The sequence below is a fragment of the Oryzias latipes genome, chromosome 17 (genome assembly GCF_053564925.1).
Source record: "Oryzias latipes strain Hd-rR chromosome 17, Olatipes_Hd-rR_3.1".
Classification (NCBI taxonomy): Eukaryota; Metazoa; Chordata; class Actinopteri; order Beloniformes; family Adrianichthyidae; genus Oryzias; species Oryzias latipes.
In genome coordinates, this window is record NC_136253.1 from 12363139 (window position 1) to 12385186 (window position 22048).

Below are 22048 nucleotides of genomic sequence, written 5' to 3' on the forward strand. Positions count from 1 at the left end.
TAAGGAAACAAACAGAAAAAAGTTGTTGTTTTTTTAAGTACACAAAAATATTAAATATAATATACTATACTATAATACAATATATTTTTCGAGAAAGCTTAAAGTTATTATTTTCTACCCCACCTAGTGATGCACATCACCACGGCAACGATGATGGCTATCTGCACGGCACCGATGAAGGCAGCGATAAGAACGTAACGCAGCTTCTGTCTGCTGGGAACCACGTAGAGGATGTTGAAGTCCAGAGGCTCGTCGCACTGAGGACCTTTATAACCTGTGTCACACCTGTGGAATACAAACATCCGGACTCAAACAGCAGAGGTGCATCGCTTAAAGGGGCGGGGAATGCTAATAAATGCCACACAAACAATTAAAATGAAACAATTAAAATGAGAAGCCAGTAACTAAAAATCAAAGCCTTAAAGAGTACCTGGATTTCTAAACATCTGAAATATAAGGCCCCTTCCTATACTGAAGTTGAAATCACAGCCTGCACTCAAAGCCGAAAATGATAGTTGAAGCAGGAGCACCAAGGCGTCACAGACCTGCAGGTGGCGATGTTGTATTTGGTCTCGCATTTCCCGTGCACGCAGTAACTGGCGTAGCTGTCGGAGCAGGGGGTCGGCATCCCAGCGTAGAAACCTTCTCCATGATCCAGACCTGTTGTTTCTAAAAAAAAAAAGAAATATGCAAAAAAAACAAAATTAAGGGATTACAATTATAGCTTGAAATATGTTTTTTTTTATATCTATCCAGACAGGTGATCCTAAATTGTCACCAGTAGATGAACACATTTTTTAAATGAAATTTGACCAGATTTGTGACCTAAATATTTAAAATATAGGTAAAATAAAATAAAAAATGTCTTTTTCTGACCAACATAGACACATCTAAAGTAACTGGAAAACATTAGCATTCAATCAGCTTTTAGAGCCTGATTGAAGCTCCTCCACTGGACCTGAAGATGTTTCTACATTTCAGTTAAAATAAAAGAGAGAAATCTCTCTGAATTGAGGCACTTTGTATTATTATTACTATCCAATCACATTTAGAAAATGTAACATTGTTTATTTGTGAAAACTGAGTCAATCCCTGTTTTTATTAGTGTTGGGCTAACTTTTGTAAATCTGTGAAGGGCTTTAAATTACCCTTTAACTGTAATTTTCTCCTCGCAGTTGCTCCTGCTTCATTTTTAATCCCAGTTAAAAGCTTAAATTCTTCTCCTGAGTCGAGCTTTTAATTTGGTAGATGGGCTGAATGTAGGTCACTGCATCACCTGGATGGAGCTCTGCAGACTCTTTGTTTTGCTGTATGAGAGATAGAATGTGCTGTTGTGTGCTTCAACATTTACTTTGTTGACAGGTCGGTTAATCCAATGCTTTGATTGTTCATCTGAGTCTGAGTTTAAACTCATAGTGAAGCGACTGTGAAGGCATTTTCTTCCAGTTGGAGCATTTCTGATGATTATAAACCCATTCTTCCTTCTCTCTGATCTCCAAACTCAATATTTGCATCATGCTGCAGGGTGGTATGCAAAGCGCCATCGCTGTGCACCTCCAATCCACCACTTTAATTATAAGAAAAGACTGCGTCATGCTGGGATCTGCCTAGAAAACCCCCCCAGATCTCCTTTAGTTTCAGTGTCAGCGCAGATTCCTGGCTCTGTTTTTGCTGATTTGTTGCCCTCCTGTGAGGACGTAATTGAGTACGGTACTTCAAAGCCTTTCTTTGTCCCGCAGTTATGGCTTCTCAGCATATTCACTTGCAGTTTACAGTCTTTCATGTAGAACAGTACGCCTTTTTAAACCTTTTTTTTTTTAAATAGGAAAATACTTTGACTGACAGTTCCCTTTCTGTATGTGCAAGTTGAGTAACTTTTGGCTCACGATTTAGTGTTAAAGACAAAAGTTTCTCCTGAATATTTTTCTAAATGTTCATATATTTTAGTAACTTAGTTGAGAACATCACCATGTCCATGAGAAGTTTTTTTTCTTTTATTTTTTTATAAACGATGCCTTAACAATCAGAATGAAGGTAAAAGGTAGAAATTTGGATCAAGACTGGAAACTGACTCATACTGAAACTTCAGATCAGGAAGGTTCGTCCTGACATTGATACTTCAGTCAGGATGAAGAATTTTCTTTAGAGATCAGCTGTTCATCAGTTGTTTATATCAGACTCCATCTTTTCTATTCTCTATCTTCCTTTTTTAAAACCACTTTATGACAATACATTTCTTTAGATCACATGGAATAAGTTGTATTTGTAATTACCTAATGAATAATAAAAGAGTAACAGTTGCTGTGGGTGATGAACCTTTTATTACTTATTTAAAATAAATACATTGCGTGATTTAAAATAAAAGAAGGTTTCTTACCTAAAACATTTATTTTGAAGGGGCTGCTGTCGTCTTTCTTTCCAGGTTTTTGATTATCAGCTGTGAAGGAGACAGAAGGATGAAGATGCTTAGGAAACCAAACTTTACCATCAGCCTTAACAAAAGTGTGTTTGCTGAAACAAAGATGTATTTCCTTTGTTAGATATGTGTGTGTGTGTATTGTGTGTGTGTGTGTGTGTGTGTGTGGGGGGGGGGGGGGGTGACATGAAAACTAAACCAGTCCAAACAAAATGTGTTTGCCAGGTTATTCTGTGACCTCCATTAATTTGCTCTAAACCTGTATGTATATATGTTTTCTGACATTTGGTAGAGATGAAGCTCCTTCACAATAAAAGTCCTGTCAAAAATACAGTTTTTTTTGTGACAGTCTAACAGACAATTTCAGTCATCAAGCTGAGAGTGAGCGTATTCTGCTGCTTTTTTCACTGCCTCTTGGGGGAGCCATCTGACTCTCAGATCTGCAGCTTGTGGAGTTCCTCTCATAACCTTTCCTCTCTTCCGTCTTCTCTGCAGTCTAACTAAGCAAGAGTAAAATATTCTCATCACATCTCCACTTTTATGTCAGTTTTCAGTGCTTTCTTCACTCATACTCTGGCACCCTGGTGTTCAGGTATCACTATATTTCCTTCTAGTGCAGCTCCGTATCCTTTGAAGTGGATACAGAATCAATGAAAGTCTGATCTGATCTTATTAGGTGGTTGGTGAATTTTGGGAATAACCCGACATTAATGGATACATTTCAAAGATTTTCTTTTCTGGATAAACACAATTAAGAACCAGTCTTGAAGCAGAATCTCAGCTCCCCCTCTGTGTCTTCCTGTTTGAAGCCAGTTCAGAAGAAGCATTGCGTCAGTTCCCCAACCAACCACTAGATGGCTTATTACATAGTAAACTAATTAATCCACTGTAGCCCAACTCTGCAGCAAAAATAATTAAAGTTGTATTGAGGCTCCAACACCTGTTGGTAGGGTTAAGAAATATGACCATTCATTTGTTTTCTAAACCTGTTGCGGGGTCACGGGGCTGCTGGAGCCTATCCCGGCCACTCGTGGGCGAAAACAGGGGACATCCTGGACAGGTCGCCAGTCCGTCGCAGGGCCACAAATCACACATCCATGCAGACTCACATTCACACCTAGGGACAATTTAGAGTAAACAATTGACCTATGAGGAATTTTTTTGGATGGTGGGAGGAAGCCAGAGAAAACCCATGCATGTACGGGGAGAACATGTAAACTCCACAAAGAATATGACCAGTAGTAATGAATTTTCATGAACTTCCTTTTACTTATATTACAACTTAAATCCTGCACAAACACGGTGTGGTGGTCTTATGACTGATGGTGGACTGTATAATCTTCAGCTCTTAGAACTGGACATCTTTTAACAACTAATAACAAGCCAGGATGAAGATGACCACGGAGCTAAAAACGGGCTTCAAATGAGCCCAAAATGAGCGACCTTCATCCACATGTTCTATATCCAGTTGGCAGACCCCATGACTTCATGGCGTGTCCTGAAGGTGACTCCCCTCAGATGCGCTGGTGAAACTGAAAAATTTTGTTTCCTCCTGCATAATTCCACATAAACAGCAGAGATGGATGGGTGGGTGCTTTCAAAAAGTTTTAATCTAATTCAGTGCTGGAAGTAAGAAGTCAGTCTAGTGTGGTCTCACTTTGAAATTCACCACAAAAATGCAAATCTTGACCACACTCAAAACCCCAGTGGGCTTTAAAGAAAGAGTTTGCACATCTGTGGGTGATTATGAGATCCACTCAGGAACGGATGTTTTCCTGACATGTAAACACACCGCTATGTGAAAACAAGGTTTACTGCTTCAGATTTAAGTCTGAAGCATCAGAATAAAGCATCAACGAAATTCAGGACAAATCATAATAGTGGTGAGAGTGGAAAAAAATCCGAAGCAACTGGAGAAAGTGTGTGCTTTTGGTCTTTATTTTAAGATCAATGGAGTAAAAAGATTGAAGAACCTTCCGCCTCACATCCAGGTGTTTGTTTTGGAGGATTTTGATTAGCTGGGTTTGCTGTCGTCGCTTGACTTCCTGTTTGTTCTCTCCAACCTTGTCTTCTCGGGATTGTGTGTTTTGTTTACCCTTTAGGACAGACTGAAGCAGGAGGAGGAGGTGTCAAGGGATGATACCAATCCAAGGCTCACTCCTTTTTATCAGAGTGGAGGTGGTGAAGAGTCAATCTATTCCTTTCGTGTGTGTATGTGTGTCTGTGTGTGTGTGTGTGCAGACAGTGATGGGTGCTGGCAAAAAGAAGCATTCTCAAACAGACAAAGGAAGCAGTCGGCTTTGCTTTGGCTTGTTGTTGGGGTTATTTTGCCGTTGATAGGCTGCGAATTTTCATGCTGTCTGAAGAAACATTGCCAGGAATGATAAAAAGCAAACAAACACAAACAAGTAACCTCGCAATTCTATCCTTATGGGGACATCCCATGGACTTTCTCTTCCAAGACCAAAATTTTCCTATTTTTTAATTTGTTTTTATTGTGAAAAACAAATTACGTCCCATGCTAAAAAAAACCGCATACATTAAAATGTATAAATTCAAGTAGTAACTTGTGATCCCAAACAGAGTCAACTTTATACACCAGAAAATGTCCCTATGATTTAAAATCTTACACTTTTTACATTTTAAGGAAGAAGTTTCTTAACATCAGAGACTTCATCTCCTTTTTATCATCCAACCATAGCCTGAAAGATCAACAGAAACCAGGTTCCAAACTGACTTTACCAGCCTTGTCCTCACACAGTTACATGAACCAGCACACCTGACACATACACACAGAGTGGCCACGAATACATGAAAACACACACTCATCCATTTTTAATGCTTCATCGTTCCTGAAGAAATATTGACAGAGCTCTCACTCTGATTCTCTTTGTAGCTGTCTCCCTCCCACATCCCTCCATCCTCACCGCCCTTCCCCTGCTCCTGTCTGTCTTTGGTCTCCCTCCTTTCCTTGTTTTGCAGCCTGACAGAGCGGAGCAGGAGCAGAACGCTGCAGGAACGATCACACGGTTTTCGTAACAAATGTGTGTTTCATGAGTGGGGCGTGCCATCAATGTGTGGGTGGGTGTGGGTGTGTTGGGGGCATAAAACTGAGATGGAGGTTCCAGTTTCATCAGAACAGTCAAACAGAGACAGGATGGGTCTTGAGTTGGCTGTAGCTCACTGACCTCAGCAGACCGTCTGTTAAAGGTTTAAATCCCGGGCTGGACGGTTGCTGCAGTTTTTGTTTTCTTAAGCAAGACACCTAATTGTACATCACACATCACTGGAGTCTGCAAAGGTGCTTTTATTTGGACACTTTTGGTCTTCCAGAGCCGGTTCCTGTCTGATAGTTTTCTTTAATAGAAGAATCTTGAAAAGGTTTAAAAAATGTGTGGGTAACCATGGTACCCCAACCACGCCAACCCTGATGGTAAGAGAAATTGCAAGAACTTTCTTCTTCTTGCTTTTTTCCCCTGCATCCTGGTTAAAAATCATGTACATAAATAAACAAACAGTTTTCTGTTTGACCACCTGTTGGAACTGTGCTGCTTCTCTAGATGATTTGGTTCGCCATAGTGGCATTGTGGCATAGTGTGTCAAAAGCAAATTTATCAAAGTAAACAACTTAAGTCAAAGATAGCTGTGCTATGCAAAAAGATCACATCAACTTTTTCCTTCTTTTTGACATTTTTTTTCGTCAACTGACAGCTTGGTATCAAAGCAATAATTATTCCATAAAAGATTCATGCAAAAGGGCTGGTGGGTGTTTGGACCTCTGACAATGGAGAACAAACACAGTACTTGTATCAATTATTGATTTCATGAATTCTTCTCACTGGGGGAATAAAACTTTTAGCTGGAGATCCAGTCTTGACCCGCGTGGATCTCCTGGATTTAGGATCTAGACATAAGGGGCTGGAGGATCTTTGGGGTGTCTGCTCAGACTTTGAACAACATCAGACGACTAACCGTGACTGCAAATCAGGTTTGTATCTACGCTCGCAGCCCTCGCTGCTTCTAAGAGGAAAACAGCAAAGTGAGGGATCAAAAGATCTATGACTCATGCTCGGGGAAATTTGTTCTGCATATTTAAGGAGGCTGCAAGGGGAGAATTTTTTTAAAAGCCAAAGGAGCCGATTGCAGGAGTTATCCCAGTTTGTTCTTGTGCATCCCACAGCCGTTCACACATCACTGTAGAGTTGACCTCAGCAGATATTTTTCACCTCACTGCGGTCAACCAGATATCTGATCGATTTTTTTTTTCACATGTGAAATCTGGAGACAATCAGAGTTCTTCTAAAAGTAAAAACATAATCAAATCCCTACTTCAGCTTGACCTCTTCTAGATCTCTCCTTCAGATTATCTGTAAACAGGATTCAGATGACTTCCGGAGGAACCTCAGCTCTGCCGCTGCATGCTTAGTTTGAGTCCTAATGAAAAAGCTTCTGATTAGAAACGTTAATTTGTCAGACACGGTTTCATAACGAGATGGATTCATTAAACTGTCACAGCGATCAGCGGGAATCAAACAGCTTCAGTCCCACTTTTTTTCCTCAACGTCAGGAAGTCAATGGGAAATAATAAGACGAGCAGGTGAAAAGATTCTCTATGGAGAGCAAGAGATTTTTTTTACTTTATGCATAAAGTAAAAAAAATACAGTAAAGCAACTAAAGGTAAGAACATGAAAACTAAGGGATGGGAAGATTTAAGGAAAAAAGAAGGAAACAAAAATGAAAATAAACAGATACAAAAGGATCATAAACATGATGAAAAGAAAAATAAAAGAGCAAAAGTATAGAAACTATTTAAAAAATTAACAAAAGAATATTAAAAAAAATAAAAAAAATAGGTAAAAAATTACGATATCCCAGCCTGAAAATACAAAAAGAAAAGGACAGTGAAATGTGGATGAAAATATATATTTTGAGAAAAAAAACGATAACAGGAAATGGGAAAAGGGAAATTACTAGAAGCAGAAAAGAATATTATGGAAATGAGACCAGGAGGAAATGAGATTAAAAAGTTTTGAGCGAGCAGATGTCAAGAAAAAGTTTTGAACAAAGGAAGAGGTTAGAACACATGGAGACTGAAAACTATCATGTTATAATAGTTATTACAGGAAATAATAAAGACAAGAGGAATGAATAATACTCTCTCTCTATATGACTTTGTTAGGCAAATAAGTAATTTTGTTTTTTTTGGAATGGGACCTTCACATCCAACATCCCTCTGTCACCCCAATGACATTTTTGAACCTGGATTTGATTGTAGGATCAGCTGCTTCATATTTTCAAACTGAAAGTGTCCGCTCTAAGGTCACTCCAGGGGTCACAGGTCCACACTTTAGCTCCAGCTGTTTACAATCACCTCCAGCAGACTCCCGGCATCAAGCAGAAGATCTGCCACATCAGAAAAACATCTCCTGTCAGCAGGAGAGTTGCACTAATGTGTATGAAGTGTGTTCACAGTGAGCTTCAATGGAATGATCTGACCTTCATTTAGTTCAAACCTCAGCAAACACTCAGGAGAACAGCTAAGAGAAATAAAAGCCCCACTCCAATCAGCTTTCATCTGTTTTCAAATTGTTCCCAGGGGTCTTTTAATTGCGATTATGTTGTTTTGAGCCAAAATTTAACACATTGTGTCGTTTTCTAGGACATAGTTTCTGCAGAGCAGCAGTAGTTCATTAGATTTTCGCCTCTGAGTTGTGTGCAGGACTGCTGAAGTGGAGTAAGCCCGCCCCCACTTCCTATCACCCATCTGTTTATACTCTCTCCTGCTAGTTTAACAGCCCCTCAGAATCACAGCCTAACTGTACCAGTGCAACAAAAATGGCACACGATAAAATGGATCTATTTGTCTCAAAGTGGATGCATCAGAATGGAGCGGAGCAGAGAACTTGTGGCCTGTTGGTAGTATTTTCTACATCACAGCAACAAGCTTTTTTAAACTGCATTTTTTTGTCCGCTATAAAACAAACACTAAGAAATTATATCAATACGTGTCCTTCATCATCAGAAGACGATCCCTCCATTCAGCGTGTCTTTTCTTTCCCATTAGACGAAACTGTTTGAAAGAATATTTACATAAAAACCTTCCTTTGCACACCTCAGATAGTTAGACGTGGAATTTGGTCATAAATCTTACCGAGGCACCTGCCCAGGTGCTTGACGTCGATCTGCTCCTGCTTCATACACGACGCCTCTCGGACCAGACAGGGATTGTTGTAGGAGTTTCCATCCGTGGCGCACACCGGGTTCTCGTTGTGACCACTACAGTCAATGTTGCAGATGCACCTGGGGGAGGGGGTGAAACAGAAGAAACATGGTCTTTGGGAGATCAAACTTGTATATCTGCATCTGAACTCAGCCTGAGAAGCTCCATCCACGTCATTAGCTAAAACAATTTTAGTCAGATTATGGCAGGGCTCATTAATTCTGTGCAGAATGTAAGCAAAGTTCTTTCTTAATCCTGTAAAAGGACACGTGCGCCACTCTGAGTCATACCCATTACTTTCAATTTTCTCCCAAATTTGGATGATATTTGCATGGGGAAAAAAAAAATTCTGCTCAGGACTTTTTTTATGCACAACTTCTTTTTCCCAACATTTGCTCATAAAAAAGTAATGTCTTTTTTTGTTTTCTAAAAGAAGACCTATAGAACTGCATGTGCAGATGAGCATTAATGCTATCTTTGCTGTGTTTGACTATAATTTAGATATATGTTCTGGTCTGACAGGCCACAAATGTCTATCTTTGTGTGACAAAGATAGACAAGAAACTAGACTTCCGTCTTTTTGAGGAATGTCGGACATGGAGCTGTTGGCTCAGATGGGAAAGAAAAGAGCAAAGAGAAGGTGTATAAATGTGGCAAATAGTAACAAGAAGTTAAAGAATGGAAACCAAAAAAGAGAAAAAAAAAGTCTTCTAGAGCTTTGAACCTGGTTGTTATGGATGTAGATGTACAGCATAGAAGTAAAGATAAAGAAGGAAGTAAAACCCTAATTTAAGCTCACAAAGGGGCAGCAGGTCTGGTCTTTGAGAAGCTGAATTTAAAGTATCTTTAGCACACACACTTATGAATCCTCAACAGTCTAGTTTATAGCATCTCTGCCTTGTCTGTGGTGCAGCATCTTGCATTTGTCATAAATCAAAGCACTACTTAAAGTTTCCACTGGTTTCAAACACTCACCAGACATCTTCCGAGTCTTCGTCACACTCGGCTCCATATTTACACGTGCTGCATTTGGTGAACTTTTTCCCCACATCCGAACCTGAACCTTCATCATCTGGAAACAAACCAACACAATTCTTCATCATCATTTCGGATTTCCTTGAGTCTGAATTCAGCAGTAAAATCTTTTTTGCTTCATTCGACAATCTCTTTCGTCAGGGTGAAATCGTGGATGAGTGTTGGATTTCCCTATAGAGCAGGAAGAAAATAACAACCCTCGTAGGAGTTTATTACCAAAAGTATCAACAAAAGTGACATCAGAGGAGTGGCACATCCAGTTTGGTTCACTAAAAGTTTGCAGGATTCTGTCTGGGACAGAATCTGTCACGAACAGACATGCAGTCAAACCCCAAAAGACAAGAATCCTCTCAGAACCCCTTCACAAACACTCTGAATGGATGAGAAATAAAATGGTTTCACAGTGGATGATGGAAAATGCCCTACTTTACTGATAAGCCCCATTCAGAGATGTGCAGCTGAAAAAAAAAGCTTCTGTGAGGAAAGGAGAAGCAAAATCAGACTGAAGTTTGACAGAATCCTTAAACTCTGACTGATTTAAGGTTGGTCCCCTATTAAAGTGTTCTTGGCAACACATTTTCACATTGTCTGTCCTCAAAAGTATACATGGGAACATTAAAAGTGGTTCTAGTGTGAGATTTAGGGTTTTTTAAATTTGGGGATTTGTGAAACGAAAACAGAATAAAGTCCAAAAAGATTAAAATTATGCCTTTCTTTAGAAAATGCTTGTGTGAACGGAAAGCAGGCATGAGACTTTAACAGCTTTAAAAAAAAGCTAAACAATGTTAAAAAAAATGAAATGAGGCATTCTGAGTAAGCTATAAAGAAAAGCAATTCAAACCCTGAATGTTTTGCTTGCCAAAAAATAAAAAATCTAAAGGGTGCCAAGAAAGAAGAGTCAAAAATAATTGCAATAGAGTTGAGTCAGCTTTTAACACGATTGCTGAGTCAGCATTCATATGTCTGTGCTGTGATGTCAGTTTTTAAACACATTTTATCGATGGAAACCCGTTTTTTGAAGGTTTATTTTTAATGAACTTGCGTTTATTGTACAGTTGCCATGGCAACATTGTTGAATCACTGGCTTGATTAGAAAAAATCTTCCTTTTTGTTTCTTTGGTAAATACGTGATAGAAAAACAAAACATTTTTGTTGTTCATACAGCTGCACTAAATGCTCCTTGGAAGGAGGTAAAAAATAATTGGTACGTACAAATTTGATTTTTCTTGGCACATTTAAACTGTAATCCTAAATTGGAACCTTCATGATAAGTTGTTTGCTGGATAGCTCAGTTAGCTGTATGGAGGAGTGGTGCATGAGAAACCGATTCTTAGAGGGCGCTATAAACTTTATCCAGTGTGGGTCTTTGGGCAAGACCCTTTACGCTACTGCCTAACTATGTTGACCCCCTGTGCTGGACCCCAACCTGGATAGAATACAGGATTGTGCCAGGACGGGAAACTGGCATCAAAAATCTCTTCATCATCAATCTTAGTGAATGGTGATTCGCTGTGGCGACGCCTAAAGGAATATGCAGAAAGATGAACAACAATGATGGTTTGAAGCTACCGAGTGAGTCGTAATGCTCACACTAGGAGCATGACGAGGAAGGAGCCTCTGATTGGAAGATTAAAGTTCAGTTCCTGCCTCACCCGTCCATATGTCAAAGTGTCCTTGGGTAAGACACTGAACCCCGCATTGCTCCTGGTTATAGGTTGGTGAAGGTCTCATGCAGCAGAGCTTCCATCAGTGTGTGTATGGGTGAATGGGACTGTAACTGTAAAATCCTTTAGAAGCAAATGTTGCTGCATTAAAGATTCATCTGAAGCAACAAACTTTCAGATGTTTGCAGTTTCTGCAAAGCCAAAGGGAGATTGAAGCTTCTTTTGCTGAGATGCGAGTCATGAAACTGCTTGTTGCTTCTGTTTCCTCCACCGTTGCACTCCTCCATCAACATAAAACAAGTAAAAAAATAACAAAAAACACCTTCCTAATTTACGTTGTGTGTCTGTTTCTGCTCCATCGGTTGCTCCACTTTTATCTTCAACCTTTAACGACACAATTATCTTTGAACATTATTGTTCCTGCAGCGCTTTCCACAACACTGACTTGATTTCATTTCCAAAACAACCTCCAGCTCACTTTCTGCTGCGCTGCCACCGGTGACGCTGATGGCGCCCCCTCTGCCACCGACACGGCTCACACACTTTTCTATCAGACACAGCCGACTGTGTGAGGAGACTCACGGAGCTTATCGGCCAAATGGAAACGGAGACGGCGCATTACGGTCTGCTGGTATTATCATCATCATTACAGGGACTGGGTTTGATAGCATGGCACTGGATGACGTCTGTTCTCCTGCAGAGCAGATGATCCACTAACAGCCACAACAACAAAAATCAAAAAGCCACAGGAATTATTCAAGGCTGCCTTTCATCAAAGCAGACATTTTATGAATCATCAGGAGCAGTTCTGCTAGGATCCTGCGGTAGGACGAGTTAATGACCATCCCTAAAAGCTCAGCCCAAAGCCATGAAAATCCATTTTTTAACCTTTTTTCAGTGTTTTGTTTTGAAAAAAAAAAAGCATTAAAAATATGATGAAAGCGTGGGATTCACAGCAGCTAAATAAACTACAAACAATATACAACGGCAACTAAGACTGGGCGTTGAGTTTAATGCTGTTTTCCCAGAAAATGGACATTTTCACTCAAAAGAAAACTTTAGCTTTTTATTCTTTCTGAAAGTTAACTGTGTCAAACCATGGTCTGAATGTCAAACACAAACCATGGTCTGAATGTCAACTCTTGATTCTCATATTCAAAATTGGTGTAGGACTTTTATCTTCCCAGACCACTCTATTTTTGATTTTTATTTTTATTTGAAATGGTTTATTTCAAGCAATCAAATAGAAATACACAAAAGCAATACAATCATCAGTTATACATTCATACGGTAACTAATCAAACTTAGGATAATTAGGCAAATTAATAAATATTGCTTTAAAGGGAGTAGAAGGAAGCAAACCTATATAATCCCACCCCGTTATACTATAAACATTTTATTACATGATTTATCAATATCAATATTTCGATTCATATGATTTTTCACATTTTTCCCTGGAGGACGTCTGATGTCATAAATTGTGACAGTCAGTGAACGGGTTTCCATGGGCCTTACATGGGGTTTCCACTGGAAAATTAGCTCCAGTGTTTACATTCTTTCAAGTACCGTAACTCTTCAATCATTTATGCAACAAACAAAATTCCAGCAAAGTCTTTTTTGCAGAAAGTGAGCTTTGCCCTCCTATGTAACACTCTAAGTTAGAAATGTGTTGCAATGTGTTCCAAAAATTTCCAAAAAGACGGGCCTGGACATGTGTTGGTTTCAGCAGGGACACCTTCCGTGCCAAGTGTAATTTTCAAACCATGATTTCTTAGTGTCTTACCAACAGTAACCGTGGAAACGGTGGTCCCAGCTCTTTTCAGGGCATTGACCAGCTCCTACTGTGTAGTCCTCACCTTTCTTAAGATCACTGAAACCCCATATGGTGAGATCTTGCATGGAGCCCCAGTCTGAAGGAGATTGACTGTCATGTTGGGCTTCTTCCATTTTCTAATAATTGCTCCAACAGGGGATCTTTTTTCATCAAGCTGCTTGACCATTGCCCTGCAGCCCTTTCCAGCCTTTTGAAGGTCTACAATTTATTCTCTGGTGTCTTTGGACAGCTCTTTGGTCTTGGCCATGTTAGTTAGTTAGTAGTTGGAGTCTTATTGATTGTATGGGGTGTACAGTTGTCTTTATGCAGCTAACCACTGCAAACAGCGGCATCAAACCCAGAGCATTAAGTTGAGTGGAGGTGGACTATTTAAAGGTGGACTAACAGATCTTTGAGGATCAGAATTCTAGCTGATGGGCAGGTGTTCAAATATTTATTTGCAGCAGTAGCACACAAATAAATGATTTAAAAAATCATGCAATGTAATTTCCAGATTTGTTTTTTACATAATGTCTCTCACAGTGGACATGTACCTAAATGAAAACTGACCATGAGTTCTAAGTGAGAACTCGCAAAATCACAGCCTTTTCAAATAGTTATTTGTTCAACTGTATAGTCAATAGCTGTTCCTCACAAAAGCCAAGTGGATCACAGACAACATGGATGACATCAGAACAAGGACAGCAGTCTGTGCAATCTTATCAGAGACAGCGGAATAGTAAAATCCTGACATGGTCGCTGCGATGAGCTGCTGTGTTGACAGAACCAGCAGAACAGAAAACCGACAAAACACTGTCTCTAACACGGAGGACTTTTCTTTAAAGGTGCTTCTAAGAGAGAAATATAATCAGGTTTTATGAAACACGGGCTTCTTGAATACAGCAAAAAATAATGTTTGTCCAAAAGTGTGCAAAAATTGGGCCGCATGGCTTAAAAAGAGCTAAATTGGCCAGTTCAAATGAATACTATACTTGTTAGTGTTTGCTACTATAACTGACCACCATGCAAATACAACACACACTGCAACTGAAGACACAAAAAACAAAACAAATGTCAAAGGGCGTGGGTGTCCATAAGAGGCCTGGATTTAAATGATGGTGTGATGTCAGATGTCTGGTTGTGTATCTGAGTTGTGTGTGTGTGTCTGTCTGCAGAGACCCTCCACAAACAAAGATGCCTCTCCGCTGCAGATCCTCATCTATCGATCGGCAGCCTCAGAGCCCCAACTGAGCTCTCCATGTTCAATACATCCGAGCACAGCGGGCCAATCTGTCAGCCAGCAGCCACACACACACATTCACACAAGCATGGACACAAACACACAATGCACACACTAAACCACCAAGCCATTCTTTTGTGTTTTTCATTGTAACCTTTTTTCCCCCGCCCCCAAAATCATGTTTCTTAGAGTGAATGTAAAATGATCAGAGTGATATCTCTACCGTCTCATTCATAATGCAGCTTTGTCTGAAGAAGATCACATGACCACCTCCACAGGGAGACATCCATTTACCTCTGGTTTTCTATTAATGTTTTACTCTGAATTTCACTTTACATGTAAGAGGAGACTCACTAAAGGCGATGGACAAAGGAACTTTTTGCTTTCCGTCACCTCAGAAAATAATAAATCTCTTTCATGTGAACAGTTTCTCTGCATTTTGCAACATTTCCATGTGTCGGTGTGACTGGTTTCAAATAAGACATAACGTTTGATGAAAATTGTAATCTTAACATGTACTTGTAGCATTTTTTTATGATGGAGGATGAAAATTAAGCTTCAGTTAATTATATATATTTTAATAATATATATTATAAATATTAAACTTGAATTTAGGGAGGACACTTGATTTTGTGGGCTTTCAGGTTTTACAGGATTATTAAGAACTGCAAATCTCCCGACCATAAGAACCTTGCCTATGTGTAAATATTGTATCTGTTTTTTTGCACCAACTTGGTGATGGCTTTAATCTCATGAAGGGACAATAAAATGCCTTCAGATTACTAAACGTCAAATCATCACCATCAACAATGGCTGCTTCTTGTCGTAGAGATGCCAGAGTTTGTGTTGTTGTTTCTCTGGTTGTGGTGAATACTGCTATACAAGCCTATGAAAAAAAGCAAAAACATGCATAAAAACAAGCAGAAAGAAGAAAGAATTCTTCTAAAACCTGCTCCTGCCAGAAATTCTATTTATGCATGAATCAAAAACAGGGGGGCAGCTCTTCATCCTCATCATCATCACTTCCTAATGCCTTTCTAATAGAAAAATAGAATCTAGAGATGGAAAGACATCTGTGCAGAAAAACCTCGGAATGGTTCTTTTTACCAGCTTAGTCTTGATTTTATTTTTGACAGTTGTATTTCTTTTCCCTTTTCATTTTCCTCACAAAGTTTCCTTTTACAGAGATGCCTCTTCCCATTACTTCCAGTTTTTCCAATTATCAATAAAGTAGTTTCTTTGACCTAATCTACTTCTATTTTTTTTTTATGACTTTTTGGAAATAAATGGTTCTGGTGAGCATCAGGACAGCCTGTAATTCGCTGTTGGATCTTTGTGTCTGTGGAAGTTTCTTCACACTGTCTTTTGTGAACCGAGTCAGTAATGTAAAAGTCAGCTGGTGTCCGTCACGTGAAAGAGTATTTTACACACTAGCCGTTATGTCCTCCTCCACCACATCCATGAACCTCCTCTCTCTTCTTCATGTAAGCCCCTTTCCTGGTAGCTACAACCTCGGCATCCTTTAAAGACCCACTCCAATGAACATTGTGTTTTTTGGTCATTTTCTTTATGATGGAAGCCATTTGCAAAGAAAATTAAGTTTAACATAGCATTTCTTAGTTTTTCTTAATTCAAATCGTTTTGAATCAGAAAAAGTTTGTATCAGTGATGTAAAAGCTACAATCAGTGTGCCATAAGCTCCTTGCTCCGCTCCATTCTGATGCATCCACTTGTAGACGACTAGTACCTTGTACGTCTTTGTTTTCCTCGTCTGAGCTGTTTTTTGGCTCAGACCTGTATGGCTGGACAGCTCCAATATTTCTCACCATTTTTGTTGCACCGGTAATGTTAGGTTGGGGTTGTAAGCTAGCAGGAGAGCGTGTACACAAAGGGATGATGGGAAATGAGCACAGATTTACTCCACGCCAACAATCCCCACCCACAATCTCAGAGGGGAATTTCTAATGAACTACTGCCGCTCTGCAGAAACTCTGTCTTAGAAAATGACTCTTTTTAGGGTAAAAGCAGCAAAATCATAATTAAACATCTGGGAATGTTTTTGCAACAGATCCTCTTAGCATCTTCAAACCATCTCAATCTGCTTCCTTAATTTTATCTTTTGAACACCTACCTTGAGCTGACCCTTGTCTGATTCTATCCATCCTCATTACTTGCAAAGATAACCTCAACAGCTTCAGCTCTGCCTCCTGTCTCTTTCTCAGTCTCTAAAGCAACAACACAACTGCTCTTTCTACTGATGCCACTTGTGTTCCTTTCATTTACACACAGATTCTCTGTCATCCTGTGACTGATCTTCACTTTTTTTCTTATTTTCGGAGCAAACCTCCACTTCCCTAGATGCTCTGACTGCAGATTACAATGTTATTTTCCTTTTTTCTGTAACTTTCCTGTAACTATTATTTTCATTTTTGGATTTCACCACTCACATCATCTTTTCATTTATTGTATAATCATTCTTATTGGTCTGTTAATCATGATTATTTTAGCCAAAGCAAAAATACCTGTGTTGTTTCCTAGAACATAGTTTCTGCAGAACGGCTGTAGTTCATTAGAAATTTGCCTCTGAGTTGTGGGTGGGACTGTTGGAGGGCAGCCACCCCATCCTCCCTTTTCCTTCCCATTGCTTAGAGATTGGAGATGACAACTTGCGGCCTGCTAAGCGCACTTTTTACATCACAAATGCACTGGTTTTTAAACAGCAATTTTTTTCTGCTCCTGATTTACAACTTTGAAGAAATTCTCAGAAATGCAATGTTAATCTTAATTTTGTGTATGTATGTCCTCTATCATCAGAATAGCCACAAGAACATGTTAAAAATACCATAAACCCATTTTCATCTGAATGGGTCTTAAGCTATTCTTCTTTTTATAACTATCAAGTTAAAGCTCAAACAAATTTTCTAAGAAAACAAAGGCAGTGTCATCTGCAAACTCTCGTACTGAACAGATTAATTACAGCTGAGAAACATTTATGTCTTTTCACCGGGACCGGAAGTCATGACAACCACAGATGAACGTTTGCTGTCGTCTGCATAAACTGCCCATTTTCTCCTTTAATTCCTTTCTCAACTGTTCTCTTTGTTTAGGAGTTCAGTGATTCCACTTTGAGCTTTAAAAAGTACCTGTATTAATTAAATACTATAATAATGTAGAGTTTTCTGCATCTGGATAAAGAAGTGTGAGAAGTGTTTTCAGAGAAACCATCAGACATTAATTTTGTAAAATAATAGTCTGGTTCCATTTTTTAAAAACAAAGTTTGGTTGTTTCCAAATGCTGTGTTTCTCCTTTGCCCAACACCCAACACTTTTTTTAAATGATGGGAAAAAAAGTCACATAAATCACAAAAAATCCTCTAAGACACTTCCAGCTGTAGGTGAGTGTCTGAAAGAGTTCACTTACAATCTGTGGATTTTAGGGAACACCACTTACACTTCACAATCCACTTAGGATGGATTTTGGGATTATCAGAGTTTTTTTTTGGGAGCAAAACCAGACCACAGAGGCAGCTTTCATTCTGCCGACGGGGTTTGTCATCACATCTGTGCCTCCTCAAATCCTCCAAGACAGAGAGGAGACACACACGTCACCTTCCAGAGGCAGGAAAAGGCCAATTAGACCCACGTGAAAAGGTTAAAAAAAACAGAAAAGGAAGCTGAGAGGAGATCAGACTCAAGAAGCCACATTTCAACAGTGACGACGCTGCAGAAAACTGCTTTAATTAAGGTGCTCAGATGTCATGCAATTAGAATGTTGATTATCTTTGTGCAGCTGTCATAAATGGGTTTGTTTTTATCTGCATGTCGGCCTCATTTTCATCTGAAAACAGTGTTCCACCTGCTGGAAACTGCTGCTAAAATCCCAATGTAAAATGGAGCAAATTTTTGGTTTGATTCAACAACATGATAATTTTAACAAAGTAAAGTATTCATCTTTTGCACTCGGACTTCATTTTAAAGTCAAACTCCACTCATGTTATCATTTAATGTAAAAGTGTTCCTAGTGGTCTCTAGTGGTTTCTGCAGAGCAGCAGTTCCTTAGAAACCTGCCTTTAAGCTGTGGGCATGACCGTCTGCGCAGAGGAACTCCGCCCCCCTTCCCCTTCCTATTGCTGAGGGCTCAGGGCAGGTGTGCTTTTGATGTCACAAATACCCTCTTTTTCAATGACATTTTTTCTTCTGCCCCTGATTCACAACAATTTGAAAAAAGAAATACTCATAAATTAGGTTTATTTTTTTCATATATGTCCTGTATCATCAGAAAAAAGCCACAAGAACATGTTAAAAACACAGAAGAATTCAATTTTCATCTGACTGGGTCTGTAAGCAATTTAAAGGAAATAAAAATGTTTTACAGGTTGACTGATTATTAAAGCAATTCACTGAATATATTTATTTTTTAATAATCTCAGGTTAATTTAAAGTCCAGCCCTGTGAAAATGCAAGTCACTGTCAGAAAATCATTAGAATGACAGATCTGTTATGAATAGACGCTGGAAGGCTAAGCTAGAAAGTAATTGATTTCTGCAAACCTGATGAGTTCACTGAAAGTTTACCTGTAATTTTAAAATTTTAAAACAAGAAAAAAAGTATGATGAAACCTAACTGTAGAATGAAATGTTAGGACGCATCTAGATCACTAGACTGTAGTAAATTACCGTCTGTATGTTTTAAAATGTAACTTTCACTGCCTCTCTCTCAGGCCTTTGGTGATATTTCAGGTTAAATAAATATCAATGACTCATGCAGCGCTCTGTGGGGGTTTGTGTTTGATTTGATGATTTTTAACACTTAGCAGAGCTGATTTGGAGATGGTGGGTGTGGGTGTTGTTGGTGGGGGTGTGTGCTGTGAAAAGCTCACCAGTGATGCTGACTTTCCATAAAACTCTTGATTATGAGTACATTTAAATATACTTGGACTTGTTTATCTTCCTATATCCGTCAGGTTTCAGGAAGGGATATTAAATCCCTGAAAGAGTTTGAAAAATTATTTGTTTTATTAAACATTTACCGAGAGAGACATTTCTCGATAAAAGTCTCTGGTTGGTTTTTCCCTTTTTGTATTTTTGTGCTCCTTTATGATCAGGTTACCACACCTTTGGAAAGCATTTTGGTTTATCTGGTGAAAAGTTGTGGAAGTAAATGGAGCCGGATCAGTGCATAAGGTCACCACTGTCTGATCAATGGTTAAATAATCAAGTATGTTTTTGCACCTTTAAAGTCCCACTTCAATCCAATCATCTTTTGATCTACTGCAAAAGCGTTCCCATTGGTCTTTTAATTATGATTATGCCATGTTTAGCCCAAATTAAAAAAACCTGTGAGAAACCTAGTTTCTGTAGAGCAGCAGGAGTTCATCAGAAATTTGCCTCTTTTTTTGTGGGTGAAACTGTTGACACGGAGCAGGCCTTCCCTGACTTCCTATCATCCCTTTGTTCATACTCTCTCCAAATAGCCTACAGCCCCTCACAACCCCGAACTGACATTACTGTTGCAACAAAAATGATGAGCAATATTGGAGCCGTTCAGCCTTACAGTTATGAGCCAGATGCCAGCTCAGATGAGGAAAATGAAGACGTACATGGATCTAGTCGTCTACAAGAGGATTCATCAGAATGGAGCGAAGCAGGGAGCCTGTGGCTTTTCAAACGACTATTTTCATCTGCTCCTGACTCATGTTGAATAAAGAAATACTCACAAGTGCAATTATAAACATAATTTGTCCTCCATTATCAGAAATATGCCACAAGAACCTTTAAAAAACACCAGAAACCCGTCTTTCATCTGTGTGGGTCTTTAACCCTTTAACAGCTGAGTATGTGTTGACATTCTCTTGACGACTGTAACTCTTCAACTGTTGACAAAATTAACGTAATTCCAGTAAATTTTGAAGTGGAGAAAAGCAGCCTTGCCATGATATGCAACACAGTAGTGAAGTGCTTCTGCAATCAACGTAAATCAAGTGATTCTGTCACAAAGGTGCTCACTTATGCTGCACTTTTCATTAGATATGTGTTGCATAACAGTGCAAAGCTGATATGATAAGCTGCTTTTCTCCGCATCAGAATCAGCTTGATTGTGTGAATCAGCGGCCGAAGAGTTACAGTATGTCTAAGAGTGTGTGTTGTTTAGGTGTTAAAAGGTTCCTTCTTGTAAAAGAAATAAAAATGCATAAACTACTGTCTGTCAATTTGACATGGGGTGAATGTTATGAAGGAGTATTTTTTTAAAGGGTCTATACCATGCTCTTCTTAAGCCTATTATAGAAGACAATATTGATGTATATGATAATATATTACCTTTGGCATAAAAAAAGAATGAATTTTTTACTAAATATTATTTATTTTCAGTTCATATACCAAACCGGTAGTAAGACAACTCAATCTCTGAACCGCCTTTTGCTCCGTGTGGGTGCCGTTCATCTCACAACATTAACTTAGAGTTGACCTCGGCAGCGTGTCAGCAACTCGCTCAAGAAAACAAACAACATATGAACGTTTGCAAAGATAGATGTGCATTTAAAATGAAAGTGTTTTTGCCAAACACTGCTAGCTAGCTCAGTGGAGAAAGTGGATGTGTGTTTTAGTCTGTGGGCGGGGCAGGCAGCACAGACTGCCCCGCTGTTCTCACTGGCTGTTCTCACTGGTCTACATCATAATGTGAAACCCACTCGTTTCTGTGGGTAGGGAGGGGTTGGTGCTCAGAGCGCAGGCTTTTAGAGGAATACTCAGAAATGCTAAACAGATCAAAATACCACTTTGGGGTTTCTTTTCTTAAGGAATTTACATTATAATACTCTTAAAAGTTTAAAAAATTGATTTTGCCTGGTATAGGCCCTTTAACATAAGAGGTCATTGGGGGCTGGGCCTTTTGACTGACAGGTGACTGTTGACCTGTCATCTCTTAAAATAAATAATGGGGAGTGTTCTAACAATACCACTTCTGTCACAGTATCACTGCTGAGTTTAACTTTAATCTGTTTTGTTTCTGAATTATTTTAAATAAACTAAATTGCACCATACACGATTCCTTTGCCCTCAGGGGGGTCCGGCAGGCCTGCCCACATGCAGATGGTAGGAAAATTGCCGCCGGCACCCAGCTCCACTAAAACCCCTCCAGGAGACAGATTAAACTGCAGACCCTGTGGTCCAGATTGCAGATGGTTGTAAAATGTCTCTATTGCCAAATCTGGTAGGAAGGAGGCGGAGCTCCCACAGGACAGAGACGATCCGCCTGCTCCTCTGGGAAGACTTTATGATGAAGAGCTCGTCAGTCCTTATTAGAGGATTTAATTAGCAGCAAGGGTCGTGTGGAGGAAAACTAAACCCTCAGGGATGGAAAGGCGTTCTGAGATCCAGACTTTTCAGGTTTTTGACCTCGTAGTAGACTGGTGTTTGTGGCAGACAGATGAGGAGTCGGCTGTAATTGATTTGTGTTTGACTTTCCCTCCTAGCGCAACACAGGAAATGAAACCCAGAAAAGGCCAAAGATAAATCAAACACTCACCCTCTCCATCTCCTGAACCAGAACCAGGGTCTGTGAAGACAAACAGGCAACAACGACTGTCAGGTTTATCCTTGTTCAAGGTTTAAAAAAACAAACAAGCAAACAGATGTTGCTATATTTTCACTGATGCTGCAG

General features: G+C 39.4%; 1 protein-coding gene across 1 annotated transcript in view; it reads right to left on the reverse strand.

The window, feature by feature from the left end:
- Positions 1-22048, reverse strand: part of tmeff1a (transmembrane protein with EGF-like and two follistatin-like domains 1a) — a 92103-nt gene that overhangs the window by 1914 nt on the left and 68141 nt on the right. Inside the window, exons 4-9 of the mRNA XM_011486222.4 lie at positions 21914-21943; positions 9613-9709; positions 8569-8717; positions 2378-2437; positions 546-669; positions 124-285 (exon numbers count right to left, since the gene is read on the reverse strand). Of these exons, the coding sequence (XP_011484524.1) occupies positions 124-285; positions 546-669; positions 2378-2437; positions 8569-8717; positions 9613-9709; positions 21914-21943 (622 nt within the window). The remainder of the gene's footprint in view (positions 1-123; positions 286-545; positions 670-2377; positions 2438-8568; positions 8718-9612; positions 9710-21913; positions 21944-22048) is intronic.